At 49.9% G+C, this 17,500-nt stretch overlaps 1 protein-coding gene across 1 annotated transcript; it reads left to right on the top strand.

Annotated features, from left to right (window-relative positions):
* Positions 1-1,339: 1,339 nt before the first annotated feature.
* Positions 1,340-7,607, top strand: ZP1 (zona pellucida glycoprotein 1). Its single transcript, XM_053559777.1, is given in 11 exon segments — positions 1,340-1,455; positions 3,012-3,084; positions 3,168-3,227; positions 3,285-3,382; positions 4,898-5,027; positions 5,201-5,309; positions 5,627-5,674; positions 5,677-5,808; positions 7,049-7,077; positions 7,079-7,166; positions 7,441-7,607. Coding segments are annotated over 11 exon segments (1,050 nt in total).
* The last annotated feature ends 9,893 nt before the right edge of the window (positions 7,608-17,500 follow it).

Below are 17,500 nucleotides of genomic sequence, written 5' to 3'. Positions count from 1 at the left end.
TAGGCATTAGTGCCATGATGGGGGCTGGTGACAGCTCCTCCCTCAGAGGATGGCCAGCTGGTATAAGAAGCTAACACAGGCAAAGCCTTGGAACTCTGCGTCTCGTTTAGAGACTAACATGCAGTGGTATCATCATAGCTCACTATAGCCTTGAATTCCTGGGCTCAGGCTAGCTAGCCTCCTGCCTCAGCCTCCCAAGTATCTGGGACTACAGGTGCCTACCACTGCCACCAGCGAAATTTTTATTTTTATTATTTTGGATATAGGGCCTTGCTATATTGCCCCAACTCATCTTGAACTCCTGGCCTCAAATGATCCTCTCACCTCACCCTCCCAAAGTGCTGGTATTACAGGCCTGGGCCATCACACCCAACCCTGTTCTTGCTGTTTTTAATAGACTTTATTTCTTAAACTGTTCTCGACTTACAGAAAAACTGAAAAGATAGTACGGAGAGTTCCCATATACCCCATGCCCAGTTACCCCTATAATTGATATCCTTACAATAGCATGATACCATGTGTTACTATTAATGAACCAAAATAAATACATTATTATTTTTTAACCTCCTCCCAGACTGTAGTTACCTTATTATTAACTAAATTCCATTTCCTGAGCTTTTACCTGTTCCTGTTCCATGGTCCCATCCAGGCTGTCATGTTGCATTTAGTTGTCTGTTCTTGTTATTTTTTTATTAGTAATTATCATCTTACTAACTGGCTTACTCCTCAGGAGAGCCCTGTGAGGCGTTTCTAGTCTATTTCCTCACCTACAGCCCCGTCCTGCTGCCAGCTTTTAGGCAGGGGCCCGTCACCTCGTTTTGCCCCAAAGGTCCTGCTCAAGGTGCTGTGACTGTGCTACCCTACGGTTTCGTGCGGTGCTGAGGCTCCCAGGCAGGCAGCAGCCCTGTCTGGTCAGCAATGGGAGGGAGAAAGACTTGGGAGGGAGCCAAGCAGGGACCTGAGGACTGCAAGGCCACCTCCTGGCTGTGGATCCCGCCCCACCTGCAGCCTCAATTTCCTAGAAAGCTTCCTTCTTCCCTTCTCCACCACAATCACACCTGCTGAGCAAGCATCAACCCCTAGCTTTTGGCAGAGCAGAAGGCAGCTTTCTGGGAAGCCCCCAGGGCCCCTGGCTGGAAGGTGTCTCTCCCTCCCTTTGGAGCAGCAGTTTCCCCACAGCCCCCTGTGGCTGGGTGGGTGATCCCCCAGGTGGGTCCCCTTTGCCCTGAGAGGTTTCTATTTGCTGCCTCCCTTGTATGAGGTCTGGGCCCTGCCCAGGTGGCGGGGCTGGGGGATATCATGGGCATTCATGGTGTTTATGGTGTCGGGAGCCTAGGCCATGCCTGTGGACACTGTGGGACCAGGTCAGTGGCCACAGCCCGAGCCTGGCCTCTCAGGCCCATGGCATAGTTGTGACTTTGGGATAGAGTACAAGGCCAAACTGTCCACTTCAAGGTAGTGGCAGAATGCTGGTGGAATCCTGTCCCCACCTTAGCCAGGAAGGCACTAGGACCCCTCCCCTGGAGCAGGAGCCAGAATATCTGAGGCTGGCCTTCAGCTAGGGACGGGCAGGCCACCACCATCTCTCTACATAAAGGGGCAGGGGGGAGATGTCTCTGGTCACCAGGGCAGCGTCTCCCACGTGAGCGTGCACAGGAATCGCCTGGCCATCCAGGTGAGCTGCAGGTGCCAATTCTACAGGGCTGGGGCTGGCCAACTCTGAACTTCTAACCACACAAACACCTCTGTTTTGAATCTGCAGCTTCTGAGCTGTGTGACCTTGGGCAGCTGACCTGTCTCTCTGAGCCTCTGTTTCCTCATCTGCAAGATGGGGAAGATGCCCCAAACCTGGCCATGAGCATGAGAGTGCTGAGGGCAGGGTGCGCCCACCACACGCACAAGGAGCCAGGCTGTTCTGGGCTAAAAAGGGGAGCAAATACCTGGCAGGTGTCTCTGAGTGACTGCAGCAGTCAGTTAACCTGGCAAACAAGCTCAGGTCTTTCTGCAAAACCTGGGCTTCAGATCTTCATTGGGCCCCTCATTGTGTGCACCTGAGAAAGTTCACTCACCCTCCCAACCTCAGCTGTCTCCACCACAGGCTGTTGGTAACTGTGCCTAAAAAACGTGATGCAAAATACCCAGTCCAGGGCCAAGACCCTATTTGTCCTTCTCCACCACATCTTGTGCTGCTGTGTACCGACAACAAGGGGATCCTCACCAGAAAGATCCTGAGACCACTCATCCCCTCACAGTTATGGAAACCGAGACCAGAGAGGGGAAGGGGCTTGCCCAAGGCCACACAGCAAGCGAGTAGCAAAGCCAAGGCTGGAACCTGGGTCTCCTGCCTGCTGGGTGGGGGGTCTTTCAGCAGACTCCTCTCATTTCACCCTTCAGCATCCTCCATCCCACCCTGACCCCAGCCCTGATGAATTTGGAAACTAGTTTGAGGCAAACATCTGCTCTATCTGCTCCTACTGGGTTACCTCCAAGCCACAGGAGTCTGGTCTTCTTGGCTGATTACAAAAGCTGCCATGTGATGGAGAAGGCAGAATCGTCATGAGCGAGATTTCTAACACAGCAGGAGGCTAGGGTGCCCCTCATGAACCATAGCCCAAGGTCACTGGGTGAATCCGGGGTGAGGGAGACTGAGTCATGGCAGGCGTTTCCCAGGACCCACAACAAACCAGCTCCTGGAATAGCCTAATTCCTACAGCAGATCCCAGGAGAGACCTGCAGAGGGGTGACATGCACCTCAGCCTGTCTTGTACCCACTCCCAGGGCACTATCAACAGACCCACCTCAACACATTCTACACAGCCTGGTTTGATGACAATTATGTGGTGACCCTATCCTTAGGAGTTTGACTCCTTTGTTCCACAGATGAGAAAATCAGTCCTTAACGGGTTTGCTCAAGCCAATAGCAGCATACGTGGAAAGAAAAAGACCAGACTCCCAGGCAATTTCTTAAATACTGTCACCCGGCCAGTGACACTGTGCTGTCTCTGTGCTAGATGGACACTAGACCCCCAAGGCCTGATCTGCCTTTATCCCAGCTACCGCAAAAATGTCTACATCGTCCTGGTGGTGTGCTAAGAACTGCCCTCAACACACAGGATCACGCTGCCCAGTGCTTACCTGGATTGCCCCCTACCATCTCCCTGATGTAGGGGACAGATGCTGTCCTGGTCATCCACTTCCCTCTCACACCTTGCGGCACCACAGTTCAGGCAGATGTGGGGCTCATGGAGCAGGCCTGGTACCTCCCCGGGAGAGCCTCACCACAGGTGGCTGGCCACCAGCTCATTCATGAAGACCACCTGGCCTCTGACGTCCATGTCTGAAAGGGGCCACCAGCTTCCATCACACAGGACAGTACCTTCCAGTGAAGGGGAGCCCCTCAAATGGGCAGAGCCTGGCTAGGGTGCGAGGAAGTACGGGAGAGCTCAGAACAGCTTTGGAGCCATCTGCTGTTTACCTGGCAGTGTGACCTCAGACAAGCCACTTACCTCTTCCCAGACACCCCTGCTAAACAGGGGGAAGGGCCCTGTCTCAGGGCTGTGTGAACCTCAGGCTCTGTCCATGCCTGGCCTACCAGGCACAGATAGGAGACAACAGCACTTCCTGACAGAGCTGGCGTCCTCTAGAGCCCTCTTTGTCCTCCTGAGTTCAGAGTAGCTGGAAGTGTCCCCTTCCGGGCCCCAGGAAGAGGCTGAGGCTGTGGGTGTTGCTGCTCCTGATCTCAGGTTCCAAGGCCCCAGACAATGCCAGAGATACCTGAGCCAAAGCTCTCTGAGGCTGCTGGGGGGAGCACCTAGGGGAAGACCCCTCACTATCCAGGGTCTCTCCAACATGCTGACTCAGGGGCAAAACCACCCCAGGGGCTCAGGATTCCAGTGCAGGTGACCTAGGGGCTCTGTCCTTGCCACACCTGGCGTTGAACCTCTACTGTTACTGTGTGATGAGGGAGAGGGTGCCACCCTCAGCTATTTACCCTGAGGGACAGAGCGAGTATATGGCCCACGGGTTGTAGGAAGTCTGTGCTTGGTGCCACATGGATGCTCTTCCCTGACTCTCCCTGCCATGGGAGTTGGGGAGCAGGAACCTACTGTCTCAGGGTTCGAATATCTTTTGCTTTAAAACCCCAAGTACCTGTGGGCTGCAAGATGGGGACACACCACTGCCCTACTTGAGACCCTCAGATTTAGGAGCTAGAGGAGTGAGCCGGAACTCAACACGGAGTGGCCAGGGATTCGAGAGGGAGGCGTAAGTCAGGGGGAAACGGGCAGGAGGGCGCCTCAGGTGGAGGCCTTTAAAAAGCCCACCTGGCACCTGTTCGTGCTAGGCCACCAAGGCACTCAGGCTAGCGAGGAAGACACTAGAAACTGTGGGCAACCAACTGCAACTTCAGGGACAAGGAAGATGCTGGCACCCTCCTTTCCAGAGCCCTCAGAGACGGTCATTGCCATGTCACAGAGGAGGACATTGGGGCTTGGGTAACAACTTGCTTATGGTCTCACAGCATGTAAAGGCTAGGAAGATCCAAAGCCAGGTCGTAGGCCTGCGCCAGGCTCAACCGTCAGGCTCCAAGGGCCTCAAGAGCCAGGGCAGGCCCAACAAGGTGTCAGTCTCCTGGGGGTCCCTGTGGTCTCGATCCTGCACCTAGTGTGGGGCCTGGCAAAGCAGGCTCGAGCTATCCCAGGAGACGAGGAAGGCAGAAGATGGGGCAAGGGTGAGCTTGCTCAGCCTCCCTGGCAGTGAACTGCGCCCCTGCTGACTGCTCAGGTAGCAGCTTTCCACCTGCTGGACAGTGAGGTTTATTGTGTCCACTTTATTAAGTAACCAGGATGCTCAATTCTGTGTCTTATCCCCCAACTGCCCCCTTATGCTTGGACTTCAGGCTTCATGTCCGCTGCGTCTTCAACACCATGGACTTCCTGCCCACTTGGGCATCATCCACCTTCCCGCCTCCGTCTCCTGCCCCTGTGACCCAGCCCAGCCCCCCACAGCTCTAACTGAGATCACCAAGGGTATAGTGTCAGTGTTGCCCGCTTTCTGGGGAGAACAACTAGGGGGGAGCTCCACAGTTCCCTGCCACAGAGCCCACCCCAGTTTCACGGGCTCCTCTCCCGGCAGACAAGCCTTTCAGCTCCTACCACCGGGAGGGAGCACGATTCTATCATGAGGCTGCTCTGAGAACCAGTCTGTGGGGAGCCCAGCCCCTAGGCCAGTCCTGGAGCTGCACCGGCATTGGGCCGATCCCAGTGCCCGCCCCTTCCTGCAGCCCCAGGGGCCCATCCTTCCCACAGGAGGCCTCCCTGACTCCTCTCCTCCTCCCAGATGGCCTTATTTATTTTTTCTTTCTTTATTTTTTGAGACAGAGTTTCACTCTGTCACCCTGGGGAGAGTGCTGTGGCATTATAGCCCACAGCAACCTCAAACTCCTGGGCTCCACCAATCCTCTTGCCTCAGCCTCCTGAGCATCTAGGACTATAGGCACCCACCATGACAGCTGGCTAATTTTTCTATTTTTAGTAGAGACGGGGTCTCACTCTTTCTCAGACTGGTCTCAGACTGTGGAGTTCAAGTGATTCTCCCACTGTGGCCTCCCAGAGTGTTAGGATTACAGGCATGAGCCTGGCCCCAAGATGTCCTTTCAAAGGCAACAGCAACAGAACCCACTGGCAGCCTTGGACAGGGCAGCCCTGCCCTTCTGCTCTCACTACCAGGGTGTCACTGTTACCACCTTCGCGCTCCTAAACTCAGGTCCCCAAGAGCCCCCAGAGCCTTGTGCCTGGCCCCATCTGTTAGGTGGGGATAGCTGGCTCCAAGTCCTTCCAGCACCTTATGAGCTTATGCAGAAACAGTCCCTAGGATTGGGCTTGATTTTTACCAAGCAGAGTCCTGGACTTGGGTGGGTGGAAGACCACCTGTGAACCACTTCAGAAGGAAGCAGGAAAGTGCCCTGCGCGGCTGCAATCAACCGTGAATCTGAACACTGGTCTTGGCATTCTAGGGTAGCCTCGTTTCTGGTTCAACCAATGATAATGTGTTCAGTGTAATTCTGCTTTGAATTCCTTATGGATTAGCAACTTCTCCGGAAGGCAAAGTGGATAAACTTGGAGTATATTTAGTTTTTTCTCCATAATACACAAATCGAGGTGACACGTTATTGCATAGCCCTTGTTCTATTGAACAACATAGCATATGGCTTTCACATACCACGCACAGATCTCTGAATTTTTGTATTTCCTGCCTGACATTACATCAGATGTAGACTGATGTCACTGGCAAGCACTGATTAGGGTGGCTTCATTCTCGTATCAGCTGTGTGCTGCTTCCTGAGCCATGAGACACTGACCTGCAAGATGAGGGGCTCCTGTCGTGGGGCCTGCTGGGTGCTGGGTTGGGTCACCTCCTTTTGCTTTACCCTGTGGGGGCTCAGTGGTCTCTGGGGATCAGGAAAGGAGGGAGGCAGACATCTGCTCTCTCAGAATTCCCTGTCAGTAGGGAAGGTGGAAGGGGCAAGGCAGCCCTCCCTGAGACTCTGCAACCAGAGGCAGCGCTGCTGAGCAGACTGGGTCTGGGGCTGTGCCAAGTGCACTGTCTGCTGCCTGCAAGGCTTGCCATTGTAGACTTGGGCCCTGGGGAGGGAGGAGGCATGGATTCCAAATCAGGAAGTGTCATGTGAGCTCTCCACCCATCAGCACAGGGCATCAGTCAGTCCTAGTCAATACACGCAGTTTTCCCTGCCTGCTGGGCTGGCAGTAGCTGAGACTTGGCCTTGCTCCTGGGTCCTGAATCCCTGTGTTCATGCGTCCCGCCCAGTGGCTCCAAACCAACTGCACCTAACCTTCTTCCAGGTTCACTTCTCGTGCAGCAGGTCTGCATGTGAGCCCCTGGGCTGGAGACTCACTCCACTACATGCAGCTGAGACTGCAAGTGAGTCTGGGGTAAGGGGACATTTGTGCTCTCACACCTGTTCAGACCTGTGCCTCGCCTCTGGGTCTCAAGAGCTGGAGATAGCTCTTCCCCTTGGCAGGGAGGTGGTGATCTTCAGGTCACCGCAGTGACATTGCCAAGGCCCCAGGACATCATGAGCTCTTTAGGGGCAGTGGGCTTTGAGGACCCCTATGGGCAGGAGCCCTTGCTGGACCCACGGGAGTGGGGCTTGTGCGTGGGCTCCCTCAGGCATTGCCCCCCCACCCCTGCCCAAGAGTGTGCTGGCAAAATGGGGAAGCTCCAGCTACAGGGAGGACAGAAGATGGTGCAACTGCATTCAGTGGGGAACTAAGCAAAGACAGACACGGTCCTCCTCATCTGCAGAAAGGCCGTTTCAGTGCTGCCCGGAGTGGTGACAAAGACATGGTGTGCAGGAGGAGGTTGCAGGGGGCCTCACCCAACCCAGGAGCCTTCAAATCCCTTCTTTTGGGTGGGCTCCAGCCGGTTACACCAGCCTGAGTCTTCTCCTGTGGGTGGTCCCTTTGCTGCTGGCCATTGCCCTTGTCCTAGGGTTTGATGTCTTTATGGGCCTGAGCCAGACTTGGGCCCAGAAGCTACAGAAGGCAACAGAGAATGGGCTCAATAAACCACGATTTCAAACCTATTGAAAGCAGATGTGGAGAAGTTATCTGTGACAACTTGTCTGAGAAACTTCTTCCTTCTGTCCTTCCAGAACTGTGGCTGCTTTACAAATACTTAATGTAGGCCACACTCTAAGTAGAGTCCAATGTCTCCCAAGGCTGAATTTGGTAGACTATGCCTCCCAGAGAGGAAAGATGACAGAACCTTTCACCTTCAGAAAGGAACAGAAAAAGTCAAGAGAGTCCAAGAGCAGCTGGGAGTCAGGAACCTGGCAGGAAGGAGGGGCCTGGGAGGGTCTGTCAACTTCCCACAGGAGTTCAGAGGAGTTCAAAGCAGCCCATGTAGCTGCAATCATGAACAGGATGAGTGCAGGAACAAAAGAACTAACCCTGCGATGAAGCAGCTCTTCCCAGGCCCTGGTCTGAGCTGGCCAGCCTGCTGCTAAAGGCTGGGGGGCAACATTTCCCACCACTAGCCTCCCTCCTCTGTTCCCCGGCCTCTGGGACTAGTCCATACAGGAGGGGTCGGCGTAGGTTGGATGGCAGCTTGTCAGCCCTGACGCTGCCTGCCACAGAAGGCACAGACCCCAGACAGGTCAGTGCCAGTGCTGGCTGTGCTGCTGACCCCAGGCGGCCTGTGAGCAGCATGGGCCTTCACCTCTGATTTGGCAGCAAAGACCTCCCTAGACTGACATATAAATCTAGGTGGTGGGGCGGGGGCCAGGGGGTGGGGACAAGGACAAGAATCTGGAAGGGAAGCCTGAACTTGGCTTCAGACACCTCTCTGTATCTCTGTTAGGTCGTGAGTTTGCAGAGCCTTTACAGAGGAAACTAGAGTACTCAGGCTGCAGCCATGACACCACGTGGAGGCCCAGCTTTGGCCTACTCAACCTTTTCTGTCTTCAGGGTACTGGTCAAATATACAAACTCCAAAGCCAGGCTGCCTAAGCCACAACCTCTGCCTCTGACGAGCTCTGTGACACCCAGTGAATTACTGAACTTCCCCAGACCTCTGTTTTCTCATCTGTATAATGGAGATAATGCCTATCTCCATAGGGGTGTTGGATAAAATTAGTTGATAAGAATGCTTAGAGTAGGGCGGCGCCTGTGGCTCAATGAGTAGGATGCCGGCCCATATACCGAGGGTGGAGGGTTCAAACCCAGCCCCGGCCAAACTGCAACAAAAAATAGCCGGGCGTTGTGACAGGCACCTATAGTCCCAGCTACTCCTGAGGCTGAGGCAAGAGAATCGCCTAAATCCAAAAGCTGGAAGTTGCTGTGAGCTGTCTGATGCCACAGCACTCTACGGTGAGCGATAAAGTGAGACTCTGTCTCTAAAAAAAAAAAAAAAAAAAATGCTTAGAGTAGCACATACCTGATAGCCAACATCTGCAGAATGCCATTAACTACTCACTAGATCAGCGGTCCTCAAACTGCAGCCCGCGGGCCACATGCGGCGGTGTGATTGTATGTGTTCTCGTTTTGTTTTTTACTTCAAAATAAGATATGTGCAGTGTGCATAGGAATTTGTTCAGTTTTTATTTTTTTTTAAACTATAGTCCGGCCCTCCAATGGTCTGAGGGACAGTGAACTGGCCCCTTGTTTAAAAAGTTTGAGGACCCCTGCTAGATTCTTCCTCCTGTCCCTAAACCTAATACTTACCTACTTCAGTTTTCTTTTCCTATGTGCAAATTTACAGGCCAGGATTGGGGGGCACTGCTGCCTTTAGGCTTTTGTGGCTAGACGTAGTACAAGAGAGCACTGAGGCAAGAAGGCCCAGACACCTGCTATGGAAGTTAGTCAAGTGACATCCCTTCCCTGGGGCTGCTTCCCATCTGAGGCTAGTGATGGCCAGTCCTGCTCTGCCCAGCTTCCTGGTTGGCACAGGGGAATATAGGAGGTGTTCTTTCCGTAGGGTCAGTGTGATGTAAGTGAGGATTTTTATTAATAGCTTGGCTGTTTGGGCTTGGCACATGTAGCTCAGTGGCTAAGGGCACCGGCCACATACACGGGAGCTGGTGGGTTTGAATCCAGCCTGGGCCTGTGGACAATGACAAATGCAACCAAAAAAATAGCTGGGCACTGTGGTGGGCAACTGTGGTCCCAGCTGCTTAGGAGGCTGAGGCAAGAGACTCGCTTAAGCCCAAGAATTGGAGGTTGCTGTGAGCTGTGATGCCAAGGCACTTTACCGAGGGCGACAAAGTGACTCTGTCTCAAGAAAACCCCACATATATATAGAGCTTGGCTGTTTGAAGAAGCTAGGCTGACTTGCTCTTGGTTCTTTCTGGTCCCTTCCAGCATCAACTCTTCCTTCTTCTCCATCATCCAAGCACATTATCAGGATTTTTAATAGCACAGGAGGGTGGTTCTATGACTGGCATTATGTACCGGTTGGAACCGCATTGTGTAAATGACTTTTCTCTTTTCACTTTTTAACACAAGGATAGAGATCATGTCGTTTCCTGCCATATTATTCTCTAAATTGTGGTTGAACGATGACATATTTGATCTCCTTTTGATGGAGACCAAGTCTGTTGTTAAGGATGACACATATTGAACACAATTATATAAGCATGTAGTTCTTTGAATACTAGTTTCTGGAAAAACATTCTCAGGTAGAACTGCCAGGTCAAAAGCCACACCCTTACTGCGGGGCCGCAAGTCTACACTGGCATCTGCCCACCCCCAGCCTTGCCGCCACAGACCTGTATCAGCCTAAATCTTTGCCTATCTGAGCAGCATGAGACAACAGCCTGAGTGTTTTAACGTGGCTCTTTTTGACTAGAAGCCAAGTATCTTTATAGCCACTTGTATCTTATCAATTACCCTTCACGTCTTTTATCTACTATCCACAATTTCTTTCTTTCCTTGTTTGTAAAGAGCTTTCACAAATCAAGGGGCCAGAATCCTCATCTTAAAAATTTCGCATTGAACTGGCCATTGGCTGTTCTCAGTGTGTATGGTTTGTATGAAAGGATTATGTAACAACAAATGTTTTACCTCATTTTTTTTTTTTTTAATATAGGCAAAGACCCTCCCATACTCTAATCAGAAGAGTGCCCATTTGTTTTCGTGTGATGCTTCTGTGACAAGGCAATTATTTCTTTCCTGCTTTCAAGTGTACATAGATGCATTCTGTTGGAAAGTGATATTTAAACTATGCACATATTTTTGTCAACACTCCTATCAAAGGAGTCTGTTCACTGAAACAAAGGTAGAAAATAGATGAACAATGGAGTCGCTGCAGCACTGGGTTCCCTGAGCTTTCTCTGGGAATACTTTGAGGTTTTATCTGGGAATACTTATAGGTTTTATCTCTTCCTGTCCTTTGGGGAGGAGGCAGGGTTGTGTCTGGAGGGACACAATCTAAGCTTTGGCTTTCCTAGATAGCAAAACTTAGTCTGAATTTTACCCAACTTAAAGCTTTTTTCCTCCCCTATTACCACTTCCTGGTGTGAGCAGACACCTGCTGAGTTTTGAGAACAGCTGAGTCAGACTCACAGGGGCGATAACAAACCACTCTTGCTGACCTGTGGCAGGAAGCAGAGCTGCTCATGGCCTTCGGTTTTATCTCTTCCTGTCCTTTGGGGAGGAGGCAGGGTTGTGGCTACACCTGTGTGAGATCAAGGGCCTCCCGACTGTCCATCTCCCACACTCCAAGCTCCTACATACTTACTGCACATTGAGACCTATAGCAAATTGAGATCAAATACTTTTATGGTGCTTTGTTCTAAATAAAAGGAAGAGGATACTTCCCAGCCTGTTTCTTCAGCTGAAGTAAAATTTAACACCTTCAAGTGTGGCTCCATGGCCACACATTTCTGTAAGAGCATTTCATGGAAAAGTGCCAATTCTGCCAGCAGCGGGAACACTAGATACCCAGCCAGATCAACCTCAAGTAAGCCACAAACACGCCAGATTATACACGCACATATTTTAAAACATTTAAATCATTGTTGAAGTAACTTGGGGGGAAAGGCATGCAGATAGGCCAAAAGTAAAGTAAAAGCCAAAACTCTGGGAAGGAAAGCCAGCTTCTATTTTAGTATTTTCTACAGAACTATGGAGACCTTGACATTCTGCTTTGACAAGTACAGAGCACTGCAGGTCAAGTCCAGAGCCTGCCAGATGTTCCAGTCTAGATACAGGCCCCCAGAGGGCTAAGTCCTCAGTGTAAGAGCAAAGGAGAAATAAATCCATTGCACAGAAGATGCCCCAAGGAATCTTGCCTGTCTTCATCTCGGAACTGGGTGGACTGGGGAGAAAAAACAAAAAAACCATCCCTGCTGTTTACAGTCCAAATTCTTAGACTGAAGGGGGGTGAGTGGTGGGCAGTGGATGAGGGGAGAGTCAATCTAAGAAAAAACCTTAAGAGCTAAACTTAATTTATAGTCATCTACAGACTTCAAGAAGAAGCAAATGTGAATTATGTCTGAATGAATTCTCACCGATAAAGTTACAAATAAAATGTGAAGTTCACAATCAGAAATCACAAGACATGATAAAGGGTGAAAAGTTACGGCACAAAGTAGAAAGACAGTTGCAACACATTCTTGACAAAAGATTCATATCCAAAATACATTAAAAGCTACTACAATCAGTTAAAAAAAAAAAAGGCAACACAAATAGAAAAATAGAGAAAAGACATAGGCATTTCACAAGAAAGAAACTCACTCAAATGGTCTGTACGTGACGGGAAAGACTCACCCTATAAGAGTAATGTGAGTGTAAAAATTAAACTTCACCAGACACAATTATAGACCCACTGGACTGGCAAAAATTAAAAAATGAGAGAATGCTCAGAATTAGTGAAAGTATGGAGACAGGACCTCTCCTTGGGTGACATCCTAAAAAAAAACAAAACCCTTGCACCAGAATCACAGAAACATCAAAATCCACAAAAAACAAAAACTAGAAATAACCCATATGTCCATTATCAACAATAGAACATGCAAATACATTGTGACACATTCTTATTCTATAATGAATACAAGGTAAAGGTTAATCTGTCCAAGGTTTATCTCTGCAAGCTGGCCTCCAAGAAAAGGAGTTGGCTTCTTACAAGGCTCTGTGGAACTCAGCTGTTGCCAAGTGCCTAAGATACTGATAAATTAATTATAAGGCTTGGACACTGGGCCCCTAATTATGTCAGAGGAAGGGCTGGTGCTTCTCCAACTGTGAATGCAATGCAGTAAATTCAGCTGCTGGCTGGTTACATCAAATAACTGGAATGGCAAAACTTGAACCCTGGCAGGGCACAGTGGCTCATGCCTGTAATACTTGCATTCTAGGAGGCCAAGGTGAGTGGATCACCTGAGCTTAGGAGTTCCAGACTGGCCTGAGCAAGAATGAGACCCTGTTTACTAAAAACAGAAAAATTAGCCAAGTGTTGTGGCTGGCGCCGACAGTCCCAGCTACTCTGGAGCCTGAGGCAAAAGGATCACTTGAACCCAAGATTTGAGATTGCTGTGAGTTATGATCCCAGGGGACTATACCCAGGGAGACAGCTTGAGACACTGTCTCCAAAAAGAAAATAAAAAAAAGGGCGGCACCTGTGGCTTAAAGGAGTAAGGCGCCAGCCCCATATACTGGAGGTGGCGGGTTCAAACCCAGCCCCCGCCAAATAATAATAATAATAATAATAATAATAACAATAATAATGGCAAGAAAATGAAGTCAAAGAGAAAAGATTGATTTATATAAAGTTCAAAATTTAAAAAAAAGAAACCAATAGGCGAGGCATGGTGGCTCATACCTGTAATTCTAGCACTTTGCAAGGCCAAGGCAGGTGGATTGATTGATTGAGCTCAAGAGTTTCAAGACCAGCCTGAGCAAGAGCAAGACCCCAGCTCTAAAAATAGGCAGGTGGTGTGGCGGGCGCTTATAGTCCCAGCTACTTGGGAGGCTGAGCCAAGGGATCACTTGAACCCAAGAGTTTGAGGTTGCTGTGAGCAATGATGCCACAGCACTCTACCAAGGGTAACAAAGTGAGACTCTATCTCAAAAAAAAAAAAAGAAAGAAAAGAAAAAGAAACCAATATGGTAGTAACATTATTTAAAAAGCAAAGGGATGATCAGTACCAATTTTAGGGCAGTGGTTTTCTCTGCAGGGGCAAGAAGGATGCTTCACGAAGAATACACTAAGGCCTAATGCCTTCTTTAGCTGGCTAATAGACACAAGGACGCTTATTATTCTTTAAACTATAGAGGTGTTTTAGATGGTTTGGGATGAATAATTCACCTTAGAAAACTTTTAAAATTTGGTTAGACCTGGGCACAGTGGCTCACGCCTGTAATCCCAGCACTTTGGGAGGCTGAGGTGGGTGGATCACCTGAGCTCACGAGTTTGAGACCAGCCTGAGCCAGAGTGAGACGCCCCCCCCCCCATCTCTAAAAATAGCCAGGCGTTGTGGCAGGCGCCTGTAGTCCTAGCTACTCCGGAGGCTGAGGCAAGAGAATTGCTTGAGCCCAAGAGTTAGAGGTTGCTGTGAGATAATGATGCCAGGACATTCTACCAGGGGTGACAAAGTGAGACTATCTTAAAAAAAAAAAAAAAAAGGTTAAAAATCTGCTCCAAATTTTCACAACGTATAAGTGAGATCTTAGCCTTTCCGCTGCTGAGATCAGCAACCTCCCTGCCTCACTACAATCTGCTGGGCCTCTCCCCACTTTGCCACCCTCCTTCTCCCGCCTCTTCTGCTCCCCTCCAGCTGCTTTCTCACCTCTCCTTACTGCTGCAGGGAGCAGAGCTGCCAGCACCTCTGCTTGCACTGGCAATCCCCACTCATTTCCTAGCAGACTTCTACTTCTTCAAAATTCAGTCATGGCACCTCCCCGATTCACTCGAATTTCTAAACAGCTGCACCCCCTGTCCTCCGTGTTGGCACCTCTATCAGAAGGCCAGTGCCACAGCTGCATTCTTCTGTGTATGCCCACCTCCCTGCCTGGATTATGATCCAGCCAGTTTGCGTCACCAGAGTTTTAATGTCAGATTTAAGAAAGGAAAAGATAGAGCCACACCAAAGCTTTCTACCCAGGTGTCAAATGTCAAGGACCACCATGGCCCCCAGCAGTGTCATGGGTGTCAGTGCAGACAGAAATAGGGAAAATATAGAGTAGCCTACATTTGTGAGTGCCTCTGAGTGCTCTCTACACATCTGCTCACTTAACTGTCTAGAGTCCTGTGAAGCAGCCCCAGGAACTCATTTTTCAGATGCAGAAACTAAGACATAAAGGCACACATCATAGCAAGCTGCAGAACAGGGATTCAAATCCAAGCTTCTGGCTCCAGAATCTGCACCTGACAGGGACACTGCATTCCCAGGAAGCCACGGAGTGGGTCATCAGATGGCCGTGCCTATTCCAGCAGGCAATGGAGTCATCAGCTTGTCTCCGAAGCCAGATGGCTTAAAATCCCAGTTCTACAACTTAACAGGTGGCCTGAAGCCGAGGGATTCCTCCTCCTGTCTGGCAAGGTCATGCTGTGGTACCAGGAGCTCTGTTGTCCTGCCAGTGCTATTGGGGACACTGGTGTCCCTACAGTGCCCCCAGGTGACATCTTTGGTTAGTGCTCCAACGTCTATGACAATGTAGACACCCCATCACCTTCAACTGTGGAGGGACACAGGGTTTGATCACCAAAGGGCTCAAGGTGATCCAAGGTACAGGTAGGGTGCCCTAAGCACTAATTCCACACACTGTCAGATAGACTGATTTCCCTTTGGACACCTAGGACTACTGGCTGTTTCTGAACCCTAAATAAGAACTCGCTAGCAGGGGGTGGTGGCTCACGTCTATAATCCTAGCACTCTGGGAGGCCAAGGCGGGTGGATTGCCCTGAGCTCACAGGTTGGAGACCAGCCTGAGCAATAGTGAGACCCTGTCTCTAAAAATAGCCAGGCGTTGTGCCAGGCACCTGTGGTCCCAGCTACTTGGGAGACTGAGGCAAGAGAATCACTTAAGCCCAAGAATTTGAGGTTACTGTGAGCTATGAAGCAATGGCACTCTACCAAGGGCGACAAAGTGAGACTCTAACAAAAAAGAAAGAACTTGCTAGCCTGATGATAAGGGGCCAAAAAAAGCAACCCCTTTAGAACCCACCAACCCCCAACCACAACCTACTTCCAAAGGTTCACCTACAAGGCAGCTGAGGCAAAATCTGAAGCTCTCCAACCACATTAGCTGAAGTAACTAACAATCTGTCAACCCCCCTGCTTCACACATCATGGATAGAGACAGGCATGGCCTGAGCTTTGGACTAAGCCCCACAGTTGAATCTCTCAATCTGCTGCTCAAAGGCAGTGTGACATCAGGTGAAAAGATGAATGACAGCAATGAATACATGGTCTTGCCCTTGAGGAGATTAAAATCTAGTTAAGAAAGACAAATGCACAAACACCCTCCAGAGGCATGAATCATGGGCTCAGAGTGAGGCCACTCACCTGTGCAGAGAATGGGTGCTAGAGAAAGCTTCCTGGAGGAAAGAGAAACAGTACAGTAGTAATAACAATAGCAGTAGCTATTTATATCCTAATATATGGCATTTATCACGTGCAGTCCCTGTCCTAAGCACTTGTCATGTTTGCTTAATCCTTGCAATATCCCTAATACATACAAAATCCCACCTTACGGATGAAGAAATTAAGCTAAATAAATCTTCCCAAGGGCCTGCAGTACTAAGCCAGGGTTCAAAGCCAGGGAATCTGGTTTGAGTCTTTACTCCCACCTTCTGCCCCATATCAAACAGGAAGAGGCATGAAGCCCCACGCAGTGTACAGGGAATAAGAAGCTGCTCAGCTGCTGGACAGCCAAGCACAAGGTTGTTTTAAAAGAACAAATATAAGCTGGTGTCTGGCGCACAGCGCTTCTGTTGGTTATCAGTGGACAGATGGAGGGACAGACATGATGTGTTCAGAGCTTTATGACCAAAACATTAGGCTCCCACAAGCCAGGACAGCACCAAGTCCCAGTTCTTCTAGGGCAGTGGTTCAGAACTGGTTCAGAACTGGGGATGAGAGTAATCACTCTGAGCAGATCTTAAGGATGCACGTTAACATCCAACACCAGAAACCATTAGACAGCTTTAATGCGGTACTAGCTCCAGGATGTCCTGACACCATGCCCTCCTCTCTTCCCCCTCAAGTGACACTGCTCTACCATCTGCAAACCATAGCTGTTACCAGCCCATCTTTCACTCAGCAGTTGTCCTAACTCCTTTTTAAGTCTGTCCTGCCTTGAAGTGTTCCAAACGCTGCCCCGCCATTCCACTCTTGCAGTCACTCCTGAGTACTAACCCAAATAAGAGGCTATGTGCTCCAGCAGGTTCACTGGAGCACTATTTACAAACAGCTGAAACTTTGGCATGTACAAACAGGTAGTACCATGAACTACCAATAGATTAATCATGAAATATTTGATGGAGCTAAATTAAAAGTTAAATGGTTTCTTTACTGTGAGACTTTGCAGAACTTTTACTAGCTAGTGAGCATTCCTCAAAGAGACATGGCACACCCACACTTAACCTCCTCACAGAACACTGGCCCCACAAAACATGAGCGGAGATCTGTTATACCAAAACTGACTACTATACTTTGCCCCCAGAGCCCCCTCCAGGTTAACAACCCAGTTCTTAGCTCCCCCTTCCAGCACATTTTCTCATCTAATATCACTGACTCCCACTTCCTCACTTCACACCCTTTCAAACCCACTCCAAGCAGGCTACCAGCGCTAGCATTCCCCTGGGATGTGCTCCTGAGGGTACTAAGGACCTCCCTGGGCCACCATACTCCCCTCGCAGGTTGTCCCGGTGACTTCCTGTTCCTTCACACTTTGCTCACTCCAGCCTTGGTGCCTTCTTCCCTCCCCTTTTAGGTCCCTATCCTTCTACCTTCAGCTTTGACATCACCATTTCTGGCCCTTTC

Source organism: Nycticebus coucang, chromosome 14 (genome assembly GCF_027406575.1).
Source record: "Nycticebus coucang isolate mNycCou1 chromosome 14, mNycCou1.pri, whole genome shotgun sequence".
Classification (NCBI taxonomy): Eukaryota; Metazoa; Chordata; class Mammalia; order Primates; family Lorisidae; genus Nycticebus; species Nycticebus coucang.
Note: the sequence above shows the minus strand (reverse complement) of the source record. Positions and strands in the feature narration are given on the sequence as shown.